Here is a 19,896-nt window from a genome sequence, read left to right as displayed (position 1 = left end):
TTGTATCCTGCTAGTCTACCAAATTCATTGATTAGCTCTAGTAGTTTTCTGGGAGCATCTTTAGGATTCTCTATGTATAGTACCATGCCATCTGCAAACAGGGACAGTTTTACTTCTTCTTTCCTGATTTGGATTTCTCTTATTTCTTTTTCTTCTCTGAATTCTATAGCTAAAAATTCCAAAACTATGTTGAATAATAGTGGTGAGAGTGGGCAACCTTGTCTTGTTCTTGATCTTAGTGCAAATGGTTTCAGTTTTTCACCATTGAGAAGGATGTTGGCTGTGGGTTTGTCATATATGGCCTTTATTATGTTGAGGTAAGTTCCCTCTATGCATACGTTCTGGAGCGTTTTTATCATAAATGGGTGCTCAAATTTTGTTGAAAGCTTTTTCTGAAGCTATTGAGATGATCATATGGTTTTTCTCTTTCACTTAGTTAATATGGTTTATCACATTGATTGATTTATGTATATTGAAGAATCCTTACTATCTGGGATAAACCCCACTTGATCATGGTGTATGATCCTTTTAAAATGCTTTTGGATTCTATTTGCTAGTATTTTGTTGAGGATTTTTGCATCTATGTTCATCACAGATATTGGCCTTTAGTTTTCTTTCTCTGTGACATCTTTGACTGGTTTTGGTATCAGGGCTATAGTGGCTTCTTAGAATGAGTATGGAAGTGTTCCTCCATCTGCTATATTTTGGAAGAGTTTGAGAAGGATAGGTGTTAGCTCTTCTCTAAATGTTTGATAGAAGTTGCCTGTGAAGCCATCTGGTCCTGGGCTTTTGTTTGTTGGAAGATTTTTAATCACAGTCTCAATTTTGGTGTTTGTGATTGGTCAGTTTATATGTTCCATTTCTTCCTGGTTCAGTCTCAGAAGTTAGTGCTTTTCTAAGAATTTGTCCACTTCCTCCAGGTTGTCCATTTTATTGGCATAGAGTTGCTTGTAGGAATCTCTCATGATCCTTTGTATTTCTGCTGATTCCATTATTACTTCACCCTTTTCATTTCTAATTCTATTGATTTGAGTCTTCTCCCTTCTTGTCTTGATGAGTCTGGCTAATGGTTGATCAATTTTATCTTCTCCAAGAACCGGCTTTTAGTTTTATTGATCTTTGCTATCATTTCCTTCATTTCTTTTTCATTTATTTCTGATCTGATCTTTATGATTTCTTTCCTACTGTTAACTTTGGGGTTTTTTCTTCTTCTTTCTCCAATTGCTTTAGGTGTAAGGTTAGGTTGTCTATTGGAGATTTTTCTTGTTTCTTGAGGTAAGATTGTATTGCTACAAACTTCCCTCTTAGAACTGCTTTTGCTGCATCCCATAGGTTTTGGGTCATCATGTTTTCATTTTCATTTGTCTCTAGGTATTTTTTGATATCCTCTTTGATTTCTACAGTGATCTCTTGGTTATTTAGCAGTGTATTTTTTAGCCTCCATGTGTCTGTATTTTTTACGATTTTTTCCCTGTAATTGATATCTAGTCTCACAGCATTGTGTTCGGAAAAGATACTTGATATGATTTCAATTTCTTAAATTTACCAAGGCTTGATTTGTAACCCAAGATATGATCTAACCTGGAGAATGTTACATGAGCACTTGAGAATAAAATGTATTCTGTTGTTTTTGGATGGTATGTCCAATAAATACCAATTAAGTCCATCTTGTTTAATGTATTATTTAAAGCCTGTGTTTCCTTATTTATTTTCATTTTGGATGATCTGTCATTTTGTGAAAGTGGGGTGTTAAAGTCCCCTACTATGATTGTGTTACTGTCCATTTCCCCTTTTATTTATTTATACGGCTGTTAGCTTTTGTCATATGTATTGAGGTGCTCCTATGTGGGGTGCATAAATATTTACAATTGTTATTTCTTCTTCTTGAATTGATCCCTTGATTATTATATAGTGTCCTTCTTTGTCTCTTGTAATAGTCTTTATTTTAATGTCTATTTTGTCTAATATGAGAATTGCTACTCCAGCTTTCTTTTGATTTCCATTTGCATGGAATATCTTTTTCCATCTCCTCACTTCCAGTCTGTATGTTTCCCTAGGTCTGAAGTGGGTCTTTTCTAGACAGCATATATATGGGTCTTGTTTTTGTATCCATTCAGCCAGTCTATGTCTTTTGGTTGGCGCAGTTAATCCATTTACATTTAAGGTAATTAATGCATTATGTGCCTATTACCATTTTCTTAATTGTTTTGGGTTTATTATTTTAGGGCTTTTCCTTCTCTTGTGTTTCCTGCCTAGAGAATTTCCTTTAGCATTTGTTGTAAAGCAGGTTTGGTGGTGCTGAAATCTCTTAGCTTTTGCTTGTCTGTAAAAGTTTTCATTTCTCCATCGAATCTGAATGAGATCCTTGCTGGATAGAGTAATCTTGGTTGTAGGTTAATCCCTTTCATTTCTTTAAATATGTCCTGTCACTCCCTTCTGGCTTGCAGAGTTTCTGCTGAAAGATCAGCTGTTAACCTTATGGGGATTGTCTTGTATGTTATTTGTTGCTTTTCCCTTGATGCTTTTAATATTTTTTCTTTGTATTTAATTTTTGATAGTTTGATTAATATGTGTCTTGGTGTGTTTCTCCTGGGATTTAACGTGTGTGGGACTCTCTGCACTTCCTGGAGTTGATTGACTATTTCCTTTCCCATATTAGAGAAGTTTTCAAGTATAATCTCTTCAAGTATTTTCTCAGTCCCTTTCTTTTTGTCTTCTTCTTCTGGGACACCTATAGTTTGAATGTTGGTGCATTTAATGTTGTCCCAGAGGTCTCTGAGACTGTCCTCAACTCTTTTCATTCTTTTTTCTTTATTCTGCTCTGCAGTAGTTATTTCCACTATTTTATCTCCAGGTCACTTATCCATTTTCTGTCTCAATTATTCTGCTACTGATTACTTCTAGAGAATTTTCAATTTCATTTATTGTGTTGTTTATGATTGTTTGTTTGCTCTTTAGGTCTTCTAGGTCCTTGTTAAATATTTCTTGTATTTTCTCCATTCTATTTCCAAGATTTTGGATTATATTTACTCTCATTACTCTGAATTCTTTTTCAGGTAGGCTGCCTATTTCCTCTTCATTTTTTGGTCTGGTGGATTTTTACCTTGCTCCTTCATCTGCTGTGTATTTCTCGGTCTTCTCATTTCCCTCAACTTATTGTGTTCGGGGTCTCCTTTTTGCAGGCTGCAGGTTCGTAGTTCACGTTATTTTGGGTGCCCCCCAATGTGTATGTATTAGGCTGCCCCCAATGTGTAAGGTTGATTCATTGGGTTGTGTTGTCTTTCTATTGTAGGGAACTGGTGCCTGTGTTCTGGTGGAAGAGGCTGGATAGTATCTTTCTGGCAGGCAGAATAGCGTCTGGTGGTATGTTTTGGGGTGTCTGTGACCTTATTATGATTTTACGCAACCTCTCTGTTAATGGGTGGGGCTGTGTTCTGTCTTGCTAGTTGTTTGCCATAGGGTGTTGAGCACTGTAGCTTGCTGGTCATTGAGTGGAGCTGTGTCTTAGCACTGAGATGGAGATCTCTGAGAGAGGTTTCAGTGTTTGATATTATGTGCAGCTGGGAGGTCTCTGGTGGACCAACATCCTGAACTTGCCTCCCCCAACTCAGAGGCTCAGGCCTGACACCCAGCCAGAGCACCAAGCCCCTGGCAGTCACACGGCTCAGAAGAAAAGGGAGAAAAAAGATAAAGAAAGAAAGAAAAAAGTAAAATAAAGTAAATAAAGTTCTTAAAATAAAAAAATAAAAAAAAATTATGAAAGATTAAAAAAACAGGTAAGAAAGAAGAGAGCAACCAAACTAAGAAACAAATCCACCAATGATAACAAGGGCTAAAAACTATACTTAAAAAAAAAAAAAGAAATGAAAATGGACAGACAGAATCCTAGGACAAATGGTAAAAGCAAAGCTATACAGACAAAATCATACAAAAAATCATACATGCTCGCAAAAAGAGAAAAAGGAAAAAAATATATATAAAATAAAAGAGAAGAGGGCAACCAAATCAATAGAGAAATCAAATAACGATAATAAGCTCTAAATAGTAAACTAAGATAAACATAAAACCAGAAACAAATTAGATGCAGAAAGTAAATCCCATTTATAGCTGCTCCCAAAGTCCACTGCCTCAGTTTTGGGATGATTCGTTGTCTATTCAGGTATTCCACAGATGCAGGGTACATCAATTTGGTTGTGGAGATTTAATCTGCTGCTCCTGAGGCTGCTGGGAGAGATTTCCCTTTCTCTTCTTTGTTCGCACAGGTCCTGGGGTTCAGCTTTGGATTTGGCACTCCCTCTGCGTGTAGGTCACCTGAGGGCATCTGTTCTCTGCCCAGACAGGATGGGGTTACAGGAGCAGCTGATTAGTGGGTCTGGCTCACTCAGGCCAGGGGGAAGGAGGGGTACAGAATGTGGGGTGAGCCTGCTGTGGCAGAGGCTGGCATGACATTGCACCAGCCTCTGGCACACCTTGTGATCTCCTGGGGAAGTTGTCCCTGGATCATGGGACCCTGGCTGTGGCGGGTTGCACGGGCTCCCAGGAGGGGAGGTGTGGAGAGTGACCTGTGCTTGCACACAGGCTTCTTGGTGGCTGCAGCAGCAGCCTTAGCATCTCATGCCCGTCTCTGTGGTCCGCATTGATAGCCGTGGCTCGCACCCGTCTGTGGAGCTTGTTTAGGCGGTGCTCTGAATCCCCTCTCCTCACGCACTCCGAAACAATGGTCTCTTGCCTCTTAGGCATTTCCAGACGTTTTCCTGGGCTCCCTCCCGGCTTGCCGTGGTGCACTAACCCCTTCAGGCTGTATTCACGCAGCCATTCCCAGTCCTCTCCCTGGGATCTGACCTCTGAAGCCCGAGCTTCAGCTCCCAGCTACCACCTGCACAGGCGCCTGGGCAGACAAGTATCTCTGGCTGGTGATTGCTGGTCGGCAGATCCTCTGTGCAGGAATCTCTGTGCTTTTCCCTCTGCACCCCTGTTGTTGCGCTGTCCTCTGTGGCTCTGAAGCTTCCCCCCCACCCACCCCCCGTCTCTGCCAGTGAAGGGCCTTCCCAGTGTGTGGAAATGTTTCCTCCTTCACAGCTCCCTCCCCGAGGTGCAGGTCGTGTCCCTATTCTTTTGTGTCTGTTTCTTGTTTTTTCTTTTGCCCTACCCATGTACTTGGGGAGTTTCTTGCCTTTTGGGAGGTCTGAGGTCTTCTGCCAGCATTCAGTAGGTGTTCTCTAGGAGTTGTTCCACATGTAGATGTATTTCTGATGTATTTGTGGGGAGGAAAGTGATCTCCAGGTCTTACTCCTCTGCCATCTTGAAGGTCCCTCCCAGTTAAAGAACTTTAGCAAATGTTTAAGTTTGCCTCTGAGTTCATTTATATAGGAAAAGATGACAAAACACAAAAAACCCACAAAAACAAAAAACAAAAACCCACAATAACAGAAACAAAATCAAACCTTTCTTAACAAAAATTCAGATTTAGCTAATCAGTGATGAAATGTTCCCTAAATCTCCCCTGCAAATTTCTAAATTACAGACCAAAACAAAATGCCATGTCACTCACCCAGATCACAATTCTCTGTAGTACTACCAGTGACCTATTATAATATCAGTGGAATTATGATCCCAACTCTTGAGATTAAAATAAAATAGTTCAAATTAACTCAGTGATGCCTGATCAATTATACTAAAAGTAAATGGTAGGCCATAACCAGAACAGAACCTCATGGTTAGATTTTTTTTCCATAAAAACAAAATCTGATAGGAGTGGGCAGAGATTATTTAAATGAGAAACAGAAAGATAGACAGATTTATAGAAGAAACAAAACTATATGCTAGATGTTCTGGCACCTACAAAAGACCAAACATGAAGGCCACCTTACCTCCCATCTGCATAGTCTGTATCTGCTCCACCCCACCAGACATCCGAGTCATCCTCCTCTGCATCTGCTGAGTCAATATTGTCACTTTCATCGGCCAGTGGGCAACAAACAAACTCCACCCCTCTGAATTTGTCAATTCCACAGGGCAGCAGCATGCCATAGTCATGCAAGTTGGTACTCTTCTCACTACAGGTCTACAAAAGGTAAGGAGAAAACAATGAGAGTACTGGAATAGATGTGCTTCATTGTAAGAAAATCTCAAATATAACAACACACAGGCCCAGTGTATCAAGAACCAATTTCACAATGGAAAGAATCATTTGCTTTTTGAGGGGATTTACAACAGAGTTTCTTTAGCACAGGCTTTTTTAGTACCCTTAATTTTTAACTTTGTTACTTATTTAATAAGGATGTGTTGTTATACTATATAAATTAATTTAAAAATAGGAATAGAAACTAATTGGGAGCTAAGATGTAGAAGAGGCTGCACTGTGAATAGTTATCAGAGAATCAGTGCTTTGTGGCTTCATTAGCATATCAGGAAGTAGTGATAGTTTCACGTATATCCCCCCAACCCACTTCTACCTCTCTTATGTATGGAAGCCTCTCTCCCTCAGACCTATCGCATTCTAGAAATTCTAACTCTCTTGGCTCACTTCCAAAATAACAATCCTGGGAAGAGAAGAAATTAGCCTTTGCTATGAATCAGAACTTAAAGTCAGTAGAGATTTCTCCTTCAATATCCTTTTGCTTTCCTGGGATTTGCTAAATTCTCACACATTTAGATTAACATAAAGCTTTGAAAGCATCCAGTGGTGACCGAGGATAATTCAACACACATAGGTAAACAATGAAATTTTAAAGAGTGTATTTTGACCTCATAGGAATTAGAGTCAATTTGTTTCTTAGCAGCGAAAAAAAATTTTTTTAATCTCAAGAAGAAATGAAAAATGAGGTTATCAGATGGGTACTGGGCTTTAAATTACGTAGTTTGTTTTCTTAATATCTGCTCTTAAACATTTTTATATAAAGACAATGTCATTTGCCAGTAAATTAAAACATATTATTTTAAAAACGCAACATTAATGCTGAATCTTAAGTGGTGTTTTCTGCCTAATAGCGTTAAGGCTATGATTCAATGTTTAAATGAAGGTAGATCAGGGTTTCTCAACCTCAGTATCACTGACATTTTGGACCAGATCATTTTTCAGGGCAAGGGGAGAGGAAAAGCTGTCCTGTTCACTGAAGAATGTTTAGCAGAAGCTCTGGCCTCTGGCCACCAATGCCAGTAATACCACCCCTTAAGCCAATAATGTCTCCAGACATTGGCTCATGTTTCTGGGAAGGGATGTGGAGTAAAACTGACCCCATTCGAGAACCACTGAGCTAGATAAAGTAGGCTAATTCTAGGAGACTGATCACATTACAAAAAAAACTATATAAATTTACTATATAAATTTAAAGGGACAAAGCAGTTTTGAAGGTAGTAATATCAAAAAGTGACATTTGATCACATTACAAAAAAACTATATAAATTTACTATATAAATTTAAAGGGACAAAGCAGTTTTGAAGGTAGTAATATCAAAAAGTGACATTTGGGGAATTCCCTGGCGGTCCAGTCGTTAGGACTCTGCGCTTCTACTGCTGAGGGCCCGGGTTTGATTCCTGGTGGGGGAACTAAAATCCCACCAGCCAGGTGGCACAGCCCCCCCAAAAGGTGACATTTTATGCTAATTTTTTAATGTCTCTTATCAGCTTTGCCAAAAGCAGGGGTTAGCAAAGCTTAGAATTGGTGCCATAGACTCATCTACTATGGATCAATGAAGGTGGTAGCATGGCACAGTGAATACAAAATTGGGTGGCACAACTTAGAAACTGAGCTTTCTAACTGTGGCTTTCAGGTTGGTACAGGACAAGCTATTGTTCTACCACTGTGTTCCCGAACAGATAATAGAGAAAAAGGTTAAATCATGAAAACTTGGTATACGAAAAAAGAAAACAAGAGATCAATTTTAAAAAAATTTTAAAGGTATGTTTTAAGGTTTATAGGGAGTATAAAATTGTAGTTTCTAAATTATAAAACATGGCATAGACATAACAAATCTAAATATAAAATACTCATGGATGGTTTTTAAAATAATAATAACTTATTTATCAACACAGCTGTTGCCTCAAGATATCCTCTTAAAATATTCATGAAGTCTTTTATTTTTAACAATAATAATTAAAAAAACATATTTATCAACACAACTGTTGCCTCCAAATACCCTCTAAAATGTCACTGTGCATAGTTCCTAGGAAGTCTTCACTTTAAAAGTAGAAAGAATGAATGGGTTGGTACCTCTTTGGCAACGGTGTGCCAGTGAAGGTGGGTTTCACAAACATCCATCCTCTCCTGGTGTAAGAATTTGCACTTGTCAGGAACGAGGAGGGCATCACTTACAAACTCACCAACTGCAAGAAAGGAAAACAGCTTCATGTCATCCTGTCTGCATCCCAAGGGTCTTATCCCAGTGACAGTAACAAGGAAAGACGGGCTGAAAGAACTTCAGAGAGGTTATACAGCTTTCAGAATGATGAAGTAATCAATCCAGGAAAGACTAGTACTTTTAGAATGTTGAGTCCTGCTTCCTTAAACAGCCAAGTTCCTTGCCACATTACCTTGATGGTTAAAATACTTCCTACATGTCTTAAGTGAAATTTTAACTTAATTAGTATGAATCTCTGACTGCAAATTAACCATACCAAAAATTGCCATTCAATTGCAACAAGGATTAAAAAGTGACAGATTGACACTGCCTAGGCAATCATTGAGAAGAATCAAAATAAATGACTGGACATTCTTTCTTGGACATTTTAATCTCTTTGTAAGCTAATAGAAAATTTAGCATTTTTCTACTTCCTAAACAAACAAAATCTATATATACACATATGTGTATTATTATTATTTTTAATATATGCTTAGTGTTTTTATTTTATTTTTTTTGATCATCAAGAAATTTAATTAAAGTAATGGTTACTTTTCAAGTGTATGGAATCACAGAGGAAAACAGAGAAATTTAACTAGATCCATAAAATTTTACTTCTTAAAAAAATATCTGATGCAAATACACATATGTGTATTATATGTTTATATACAATACACATATATACACATACACAGAGAGTTTAACTCAATTAAATTATGAAAACTCCTTAGACTTTTGCTATATATATATTTTTAAATTATATATCATGCAAAGTATTTTTAGCATTGCTGGTACTTCAGATATAAAGATATTATTGATACATAAAGTCCTATAAGAATTCACATTCTCATAAGGGTGAAAGTTGGATAATTACAACATAATGTATAAGCTGTGGGCTTAATTTTTATTTGCTTTGCTCACTACAGTATCCCCAGCTTTCAGCATAGATTCTGCACACAGTAGGCAATAAATGTCTTGATGAATGAAGAAATTAAATGCTGTAGTAGAGATAAAGTGATGGGCCAACATAGTGCACATATCTGCTTGGGGTGTGCTGGGAAAGACCTCAAAATAGAAATAACATTAAAGATGAGTCTAAATGGAGGAGCAGGAGTGTGACATGTAAGAAATGAATGGGAAGTTGCAAGATGTAAGGACAGTATCTATCTTGTTTAACATTCTATTCCCAATCCATGGTTCAGTGTTGGCAAACATGACCATATTGGATGGATGGATGGTTGGAAGGATGGCAAAAAGAAACCTTCTGTGCAAAGAAAGAATAAGGGACAAAGCATATCTGTAGAAGAGGCAGAAGTTCACTGTGGCTAGAACACATGGTAAGTGGGAAAAAATGTCCAGAAATAAATAAGACTGGAGAAATATGGTGGACTCCAGTTTTAGAGTCTAAGGTTTTAGATGCCATTTTGGACGCAACATAGGCCAAAGGATATTTTAAACAAGAATGATGTGCTCAAGTTTGATTTTCAGGTAAACTCTTTAATCAAGTGAAGGATGGACTAGTGTTGTGAGACCATAAAAGCAGGGAGACCACTGAGTAAGGTACTGCAGTCCTTCAAGCAAGACATGCAAGAAGAGATTTAAAGCCACGACTACAAATGAGCAAGGAATACAAGTTGTCCACATATCAGAAAGACAAGAACAATTTTTTTACTTGCATAGTCTGTTACATGAAATTTTCTGAAATGCTACATAAAGAGATAAATGTCCTAAGAAGGGGAAGAAAAATACTTTTCATTCCCTTTATATAAAAAGGGCTTGTGGGATCTTAGTTCCGACCAGGGATTGAACCCGGGCCCTTGGCAGTGAAAGTGCAGAGTCCTAACCACTGGACCACTGGGGAATTCCCTAAAAGGATTCTTTAAAACTCTCTTTCTATAAAGGCGCTTAAATTTTAGTCTGTTTCTAGCTGAAACATGCACGTCTCATGATATTTATGTATTTATTTAAATAAATAATATTTAGATCAAAATCTAAGCAAATCACAGGGGATAAACAGTGTCATCTTGTCATTCCTCAAATCTCTGAAACAATCGATGGTGCCCATAGCATCGTATTGTGAGTCACAGGGAATGCAAGAATTAATGAGACACGGTGCTCCTAAGGGCTGTGTGCAGTTGGTACTTGGTGAGGAAGGAACCCTTGAGTCCACGGAGTGGCTAGTTCTCCATGTACATCACTGCATCTCAGCTCCACAACAGCTGTGTGATGGATCTCTTATAATATAAATCTCATTTCCCAGAAACATGTCTAAGGCCGCCTACCTTCAGGAGATTATAACCTAGCTCCAGAGATAAACATTAAGTTATAAATTATAAGGAAAGAAATGACATAATACAAGTGATGTCACATTTTTTCTTTTGCTTTTACGTAGAATACTGTAAAACAAAAGAACAGATAAAACAAACAAACAAACAAAAAAAACAAACTAAAACCCAGATGAGTTGGGAGAATGGAAAAAAAAAATCCTCATCCAAAACCAATATACCTTTCTCCAAGTGGACTGACTCTTCATGGTTTCTCAGGGCAGGCAATCAACCATAGCAAGAGTACTTTATACCTGAGGCATCCCAATTTTCAAGGCCACAGGAGGCCAGAAGTGACCAGTGGCCTGAAGATGCTTGCCTGATTTATTAGCTCTGGTCTGTCAAGCCATACTGCCATATTTACAAATGTCCAAAATACTAAGCAATGTTTTTCTATTTTACAAGTAGTTATCTGGAAAGATTCAATGTCTGGCCCAAAGCTATTATATCAGTTTATGAGACAATCAGGAGAAGATATTGGATATTCCCAACTTTGTCCTGAAATAGTTCTTGTGGCATAAACTGGGTAATAGCTGCCAGACAACAAAGTGTCTTGTTTTACTTGACCTTAGGCCAACCTGCTGAGGAGTAGATTTTAATGCAAAGTCAACGTCACTGAAAGATATCTACCTTGGTAAAATCTAATGTTCATCAAAAGGACACATACAGCATTAATTTATAAAAGGATATTTGATTTTTTTTATTTGAAAAATGACACTTCATTTCATAGTGTAAAGATGCTCTTAGGTTTCTAATATTGCACATAAGCCAAGAAATGTATGTCCCTTAAATGAGATTGTTTTTGTAAAGGACTAATACTGGTTATTTCATAGGCCCTCGGGACTAATGGCAAAATAGAAATCTCATTGTACTCTAACATCAAAATAAAATTCAGCAAAGACTGGATTTTACAACCTTGCTTATATTACTTTCAAAGCTGATAAAACATACTAGAATGTTACACATCAGAAATTTTAAAGTAATTAAACCACAAAAGTCTTTTAAAATTTTTTTAATAAGGAATTAAAGAGAAGTAGTAAAAATATGACAAATCCTTTTTCAGAAACGGGTTTAGTTTAACATGGTTTACGTACGTTTTCTCTCTTTTTAATTCTAAAAGCATTATTCTTAAAAACCTATGATATGACAGGGGATTATGTGGGAACTCTGCACTTTCCACTCAATTTTGCTGTGAACCTAAAATTGCTCTAAAAAATAGTTTTTTAATTAAAAAAAATCTGATAGTATATATACCTGGAGTTTCCATATAGAACCATGCACACTTTAATTTTTAAAACAAACCTTCTGTTTATTTGGTTTGATCCTCAGGTAAAAAAAAAAATTTAACAGAATTCAAGTGAAAGAGACCAAAGTAAATTAAGTATCATAATGAGATAATTAAGTATCATAATGTTTCGGCTAATGCTGAACTTTAGGAATTTGGCACCATTTAATCCTAGTGGTTCAATTCAGTGTACACTGTGCATATTTACTGATAATCATACAACCTGGTTTCTTGTTTTTAAAATTCACAATTTATATTACACACACTGCAATTGAAAGGGAATTTTCACAGCTAAGGAACAAGATCTGTGCTTGGCTTCTTAGCTAAAAAGTCTTGGCAAGGTAAACAATAATGCCAAATTCAGCTGGGACTCTGCAGGCATCAATCCACTGGCTCTTTGGTGGTCTTTGAGAGGACTGGCTTACTTAAATTACCTCATTTTGCAGATGGGAGGAAAATAATCCAGGTCAAGTGGCCTGCCCACAGAGCCAGCTGGCAGGGGAACTGACCTGAAAATCTGAATCTCTGGACTCTCCATCCAAGTGTGGTAACTCAACTTGCTGCCATTTAAAGTCTGTTCAAAATGGGTTATTTGGCTAATTCCCTTTGGCTTTTATAAAAGTAGATTCACTTTTGGACTACAAAATACTTCAGTGTTGTGATCTACAATGTGGTCAGTTTGACAATAAAACTGGATTTAAATTAGCTAGCAAGTCATGTGAAACAGCTGAAAATGCATTCTACTGCACAGAATAGAACACAGGATAAACACAGAAGAGAATGCATGACCAACAGTGGCTTAAAAACACGGTGGGATTATTTCTCTCCCGTAAGAAGTCTGGTATTGAGGCTGAAGCTGCTGCAGATGTTCAATGCTGCCCTCAGGGACTAGGCTATTCCTATCTTTCTGCACTGCTGTCCTTAGCATGTTGGCATTTGTCATGATGTCTTGTGGTCAAAGAACCTTGAGACTTCATATCCAAGCTTCAGACAGGAACAGGAAGAAAAGGCCAAGGGATGAAGGTTTTTTTTTTTTTTTTTTTTTCCCTATTAAAGCTTTGCTGTCTTACATGGGAGGAACATCTTCCCCAGCATCCACATCCTATATACCATAGTTATGTTATCTGGCACACTAAGCTGCGAGGGAATCTGCAAAAAGTATTTTTGGCTGAGCACACTGTCACCATGAATAAGAAAAAAATCTGGAATTCTGTTCGAAAAGAAGAATTGGAAATGAATATTAAACAGGCAAGTACTATGAAATTTGAAGATAGGAATGTATTTTTCAATTTCTTTATGTTCCTTTTCAAGAGACAGATGATTCCAGGAAGAAGATAGAATAGAGCGACTAAAAACTAAAACCAAAGAGACTGTGAATCCATGGCACAGGGTGAAAAGGGGGGAAAGGATATCAGAAGAAAGAACAGAATTTCTCAAAACTGAGGCTGCTAAGTTTTTGAGAGTCAGAGTGGGATTGAACAGATTGATTAAAAAAGATTCCAGAACCACACATATGTTCTTCAAGACACAGAAAGCTCAGATGAATAAACTGTGTTTCTATGAATTCACAAAGACTAAAATGGTGTTGGCTAGAAACATCTGAAGTCTTTGTATTTTGGCCCAAGGTGTAACCTCTCTTCCTTGTCTCTCAAGAGTTAAGGGAAAGGGGGCGGGAGAACATTCTAGCAATGGAATTCCTGAAAAATGGCAAAGCCTCAGTTTCCTTCCTTGTGCTATACTCTTCTATGAGAGATGAGATGTGGCCCAGACCTGGCTCTCAAAGGTAAGATTCAATAGTTCCAGTAATTCTGGACCCTGTGCTCAGCACTGGCCTAAATGCTTCCTGGACATCATCTCACATCACACTTAGAACCACACACCGAAGCAGCTACAATGATCTCACTTTATAAGAGAAGAAGGTGAGACTAAGATGTTACATAATCAGCCCAGCTCACACATGTAGTAAATGGTGGAGTTGGGAGTATGAGTTAATATTCATAAAGCACTCAACTCAGTGCCCGCAACAAAGGTGCTCAGTAAATTATTTTATTAGTATTATTACTAATACCTTTTCCCCAGTATGTCATCGACCACTAAGGCTTCTCATATTAATACTAATTATAGATACCTAGAACAGTAACAGTTACTGAAGGCAATGGGGTTTTATTTTCATTACGCCATCTCTACCAAGTTATAGTTCTATAGATAAATGGTATTACATTTGAGTATTGCTTATGATGTGAGAGGAAAAAACAGTGGTCACTAGGGTGGGGTGGAATCCATAGGACTGGAGAAGTAGGGAATCCGAGTGATCAGTGCTTTCACCTTTCGCACTGGGCTCGCGCGCCCTGGCTGTGAGGGTGTTTCCTGAATCCCCTCCGGTGCTCACCGTCCTTCATGCACTAACTCTCCACTGCATACCTTCTATTTTTCCTTAGTGCTGGGAATACAGCAGTCGACTAAAGAGATGAAACTAAATGGGATTCTGGTGGGGAAAGATAAAGCAAAAAAGTAAAAGAGAATGTCAGATGGTAATGAACATTATGGAGATAAGGAACATGAAGGGATAGAGGGTTTGGTGGAGAAGAGGGTAAATTTTTAAATAGTGTTCAGGGAAAGCCTCACTAAAAATAGGACATGTGAGTGAAGACCTGAGGAAGTGAAGTAACAAACCAACCAGATCTCAGAGGGAGGGACAAGTGCAAAGGCCCTGAGGCAGGAGCCTGCCTGGTGGGTTTACAGAATAACAAGGGGACCAGGGTCGTCACAGATGAATGACAGACAGGAGGTCACTGAGTGGGAGCAGACTGCATGGGGCCTTAAACATTGCTCACACTCTGGCCAGCACCCTGAGGAGCACTGGAAGACTCTGGCATGGTTTTCTAAGCGACTTATTCTTGCCCAAGAGGGCAAGATTGGAAGGAGGAAGACCAGGTAGTGAGCTGTGGCAATGATCCAGGTGGGAGATGACAATGGCTTGGACCAGGATGATGGCAGTAGAGATGGTGGGCAGTGATAAGAGTCTGGATACAGTGTGAAGATAGAATCTAAAGGATTAACTGAGGGGCATAAGAGAAAAAGTGTCAAGGAGCTAATGGTTCCATTCCAGGAGCTAGAAGATGCTTTATATTGAAGACGGCAGAAAACGATTGGGCAAGGCTCTCCTAATCTTTCTCAGGGCATGTGCAGATGAGTAGAACATTCCAGATTCATGTGCTTAGTAACCTACACTACTGCATCCATGCACATCAAAGTGAGAACTGTAAACAAGCATTCACTCAGGCGATTTTTAATTTTACCATGTCAGACTCTTCCTCTGCTAACATTTTTATTGAATTTGCTCATTACATATTGATATTTTGTAACTTTCACATGTTAACAAATAGGCTGGGACATTTTTCTGGAAGGTATTTGTGTTCAAGAGATGGAAAGAATAGTTACAGAAGCACACAAAATACTTTTCAACAAACTTTTCATGTGATAGAACTGTTATGGTCTTTGCTTCAGAGAATGGGTAGTTAATGGGTTCTCAAAGAGGACATGGGACAAGGGCAAATTACCCATTTGGAAAGATACATGCACCCCAAAGTTCATAGCAGCACTATTTACAATAGCCAAGACACAGAAGCAAACTAAATGTCCATCAACAAATGAATGGATAAAGAAGATGTGGTATGTGTATACATATATACATATATATATATATATATATATATATATATATATATATATAATATGGAATATTACTCAACCATAAAAAAGAAGGAAATAATGCCATTTGCAGCAACATGGATGGACCTAGAGATTATCAGACTAAGTGAAATAAGCCAGACAGAGAAAGACAAACACCATATGATATCGCTTATATGTGGAATCTAAAAAATATATATACAAATGAACTTATTTGCAAAACAGAAATACACCCACAGACAGAGAAAACAAACTTATGGTTACCAAAGGGGAAAGGTGGGGAGGATAAATTAGGAGGTTGGTATTAACATATACACACTACTATATATGAAATAGATAACCAACAAGGACCTACTGTATAGCACAGGGAACTGTACTCAATATTTTGTAATACCCTATAAGGGAAAAGATCTGAAAAAGAATACATATATATGTGTGTATATATACACACACACACACACACACACACACACACACACACACACACACGTATGTGTAACTGAATCATTGTGTTGTACACCTGAAACCAACATAACGTTGTAAATCAACTATACTTCAATTTAAAAAACAACAGGGCTTCCCTAGTGGCGCAGTGGTTGAGAGTCCGCCTGCCGATGCAGGGGACACGGGTTCGTGCCCTGGTCCGGGAAGATCCCACATGCCACGGAGCGGCTGGGTCCGTGAGCCATGGCTGCTGAGCCTGCGCGTCCAGAGCCTGTGCTCCGCAACAGGAGAGGCCACAACTGTGAGAGGTCCGTGTACCGCAAAAACAAACAAACAAACAAACAACAACAAAAACCATGACTGCTGCTATCACCAACATTTCACAGTAACTATCACCAGATAGCAGTGAGAACTGACAGATGGCAGTCTTCAGATCAGAACTGTTTGCCAGATGGCAGAAATTACATGAATCAATATAAGAAAAAGGCAAAAGAAGTGAAAACTAAAAGTTTCCTCTAAATACTCTCTCTAATTTTTCCAAGTGAATGGAGCCCAGTCTCACGTACATACACAAATGGCAGCTTGTACTAGATAGAAATAGTGTTTGACCCAGGCTCTGAATAACACTGGTCTTAAGATGATGAAAACAGTGCAAAGGACATATGTTAAAAAGACAAGAATAAAATAAACGTTTGTTAGCAATTTTGCAGCTTTTTCAAAGCCTCACAAAGGTGTGAGTTAACAACTCTGATACTGCTCAGCAAGGGCACAATTGAATAATTGTGTAAATAGAAGGTGGATGTGGGGCCAGGTTTCCCACTGTTGGAGTGAGAATTTACAGATGAGCAAGGGGAGGAGGAAGAAGGATCCGTGTAATAATAGATTAGAGTTGGAGACATCAGGATGAACTGACATTTAGCTTAATATAGATACAAATGGTTAGCTATAGAAATATTCATACAAGAAGGACTGTACACAAATATGACGCCTCACTCTGCCAGTTGAGAGGACTTAAAAGCAAAGATGTTCCCGTAGCAATGAGCACACCTGATGCCCAGATCTCAGTTTTTCATATTCTCCAATAAAAGGAACCAGAGCTCCTTAGAGGAATAATGGATTCTAGGATTGGGGCATAAAATGTACAAAATGAGTTAGAGCATCTTGTGGAGAAAAAAATAAAAGAAGATATTTCAAATAAGCACAGGAGCTAAATGAATGAGCTCCCAAAGGCCAAAACTGGAACAATTTGAGTAATAATATATATATATATATATATAATTAATAAAGTAGTGTTAGATTATAACACAAAATATAAAATATTTATTTATGAGTCAAAATAACTGAATAAATAAATGGGTGGAAAGAGGCAAATTCTGCCTGTGCAGAATTCCAAATCATCTATGCCCTTGAGGAGGTGAGGCATAATGCTTTTAATTGTGGGCTATGCCTAGTGATTTCCTTTTGAAGAGTTCAATACACAATGGGGAGAAAAGAGCATCTTTACAGTGGAGAAACCTGACAACCACTACCCCAGCCATGCGATCAAAGTCAACAACAGTTACGTATCATGTTGATAATAGGTGCCCTTGATGTGATATGATTAAAAGGGCACTTTACCTCTCTAGTCTTTCTTCCAAAAACCCATAACCCCAGCCTAAGCATGAGAAAATTGCAACAGAGGGGCATCTAACAAAATACCTGACCAGTACTCCTCAAAATTGCCAAGGTCATCAAAAAGGAAGGTATGAGAAACTGTCATGGCCAAGAAGGGGCTAAGAAGACCTGTCAAGTAAATGTCATGTGGTGTTCTGGATGGGATCTTGGATCAGAGAAAGGACTTTAGGTAAAAACTAAGGACATAAATAAAGTATGAATAAAGGACAGACTTCATTAATAATAATGTATCAAAATTGGTTCATTAATTGTAACAAATGTACCATATTAATGTAAGATGTTAATATTAGGGGAAACTGGGCAAGGTGGTGTATGAGAACGCTCTGGGCTATCCTCTCAATTTTTCTGTCTATCTAAAACTTAAAGTAATGCCTACTTAAAAATATTTGAAGCTTCCACAACAAATTTTAATAAGGACATACCTATTTGCATCTATATCAACATTGTGGCCTTCAAAAACTGCCCATGAAATTACTGTCAACTGAAAAGAACTTGTGTTAAAAAAGATCTTTACTGGGCTTCCCTGGTGGCGCAGTGGTTGAGAGTCCGCCTGCCGATGCAGGGGACACGGGTTCGTGCCCCGGTCTGGGAAGATCCCACATGCCGCGGAGCGGCTGGGCCCGTGAGCCATGGCCGCTGAGCCTGCGCATCCGGAGCCTGTGCTCCGCAACGGGAGAGGCCACAACAGTGAGAGGCCCGCGTACTGCAAAAAAAAAAAAAAAAAAAAAGAAAAAAAAAAAAGATCTTTACTAACTTGGGTTTCTCATCTATGCCATCTAAAATAACTAGACAAAGCTTAGTTTTATATTTTCTTAGCAAATCTCCTTTTCAATAATTTGTGTAATGTGTGGCATTTAAGTTCTTTTAAAAATTTCAGAATATTCACACATATATCAATAATAAAGGAAATTCTTTGCCTTCCAAGTTTAACCTTGTCTCAGAAATGTAAAAGTCACTGATCACAGAATTCAATTCCTCTTTACAGATTAGGAAACTTAGGCCTGATCTGGTTTCTGTCTAGTTAATAACAGAACCAGGTTCAACTTTGAGCCCTAAATCTATTGGAATGCTCACTATTTCAGCAAAGTGTTACATTATTCCACAAATTCTTTTTCTGGTTTTGTTTTTAATTTTTTTATTGAAGTAAAGTTGATTTACAATATTATAAGTCTCAGGTGAACAGCACAGCAATTCAAATACATATATTCTTTTTCAGACTTTTCCCTTATAGGTTATTACATAATATTGAGTATAGTTCCCTGAGCTATACACTAGGTCCTTGTTGGTTATCTATGTTATACAAAGTCATGTGTATATGTTAATCCCAGCCTCCTAATTTATCCGTCCCCATACCTTTCCCCTTTGGTACCCATAAGTTTGTTTTCTGTGTCTGTGAGTTTCTTTCTGTCTTGGAAATAAGTTTATTTGTGTCTTTTTTTTTGGATTCCACATATAAGTGATATCATATGATATTTGTCTTTCTCTGTCTGATTTACTTCACTTAGTATGACAATCTCTAGGTCCATCCATGTTGCTGCAGATGACAATATTCCACAAATTCTGAATCATGCCTTCCTCACCAAACCACCCAAGATTAGTTAAGTTACATGTGTTTTTCTGTTGCCCCCTTTTTATTGCTTTATTACTCATATTCTTGATTTTATTAATAGTGGGCCTCTTTATTACTCATATTTGTAATTATCCCAACATCAGTTAAAAGATGGAATAATGAAAATAATCGTTGTTAAATCTTTCCAGGTCGGGGGTTCTCAAACGTTAACATGCTTCAGAGTCACCTTGGGATGCTTGATCAGACAGTAGTAGATCCATCCCCTTCTGGCCCCAAGACCTGGACCTGATCTGGGATGGGTGTGAAAACATACCTCCTCAGAGGGATTCGGATTCAGGTGGTCATGGACCACACTTTGAGAAATGATGTTTGGAACAGGGCTTCTCAAGCTTTAACGTGTACCCGAATCACCTGGGGATCTTGTTAAAATGCATTTTCTGATTGGAAAAGTCCAGGGTGGGACTGATTCTGCTTTTCTAACAAGCTCCCAAGTGGCTGGATTCAGCTGTTCCTTCAGGTAGCAAGGTGTCCTTAAGATAATCCATTATAACTCATTAAGTGCTTTTGTT

General features: G+C 38.1%; 1 protein-coding gene across 6 annotated transcripts in view; it reads right to left on the bottom strand.

Annotated features, from left to right (window-relative positions):
- Positions 1 to 19,896, bottom strand: part of APP (amyloid beta precursor protein) — a 279,498-nt gene that overhangs the window by 159,781 nt on the left and 99,821 nt on the right. For all 6 annotated transcript variants that reach the window (XM_060098597.1, XM_060098598.1, XM_060098599.1 and 3 more), the window contains exons 4-5: positions 8,214 to 8,326; positions 5,871 to 6,064 (exon numbers count right to left, since the gene is read on the bottom strand). In XM_060098597.1, the coding sequence (XP_059954580.1) occupies positions 5,871 to 6,064; positions 8,214 to 8,326 (307 nt within the window). The remainder of the gene's footprint in view (positions 1 to 5,870; positions 6,065 to 8,213; positions 8,327 to 19,896) is intronic.

Source organism: Mesoplodon densirostris, chromosome 5 (genome assembly GCF_025265405.1).
Source record: "Mesoplodon densirostris isolate mMesDen1 chromosome 5, mMesDen1 primary haplotype, whole genome shotgun sequence".
Lineage (NCBI taxonomy): Eukaryota > Metazoa > Chordata > Mammalia > Artiodactyla > Ziphiidae > Mesoplodon > Mesoplodon densirostris.
The sequence above is the reverse complement of the archived record's forward strand: the minus strand, read 5'-3'. Positions and strand labels throughout refer to the sequence as shown.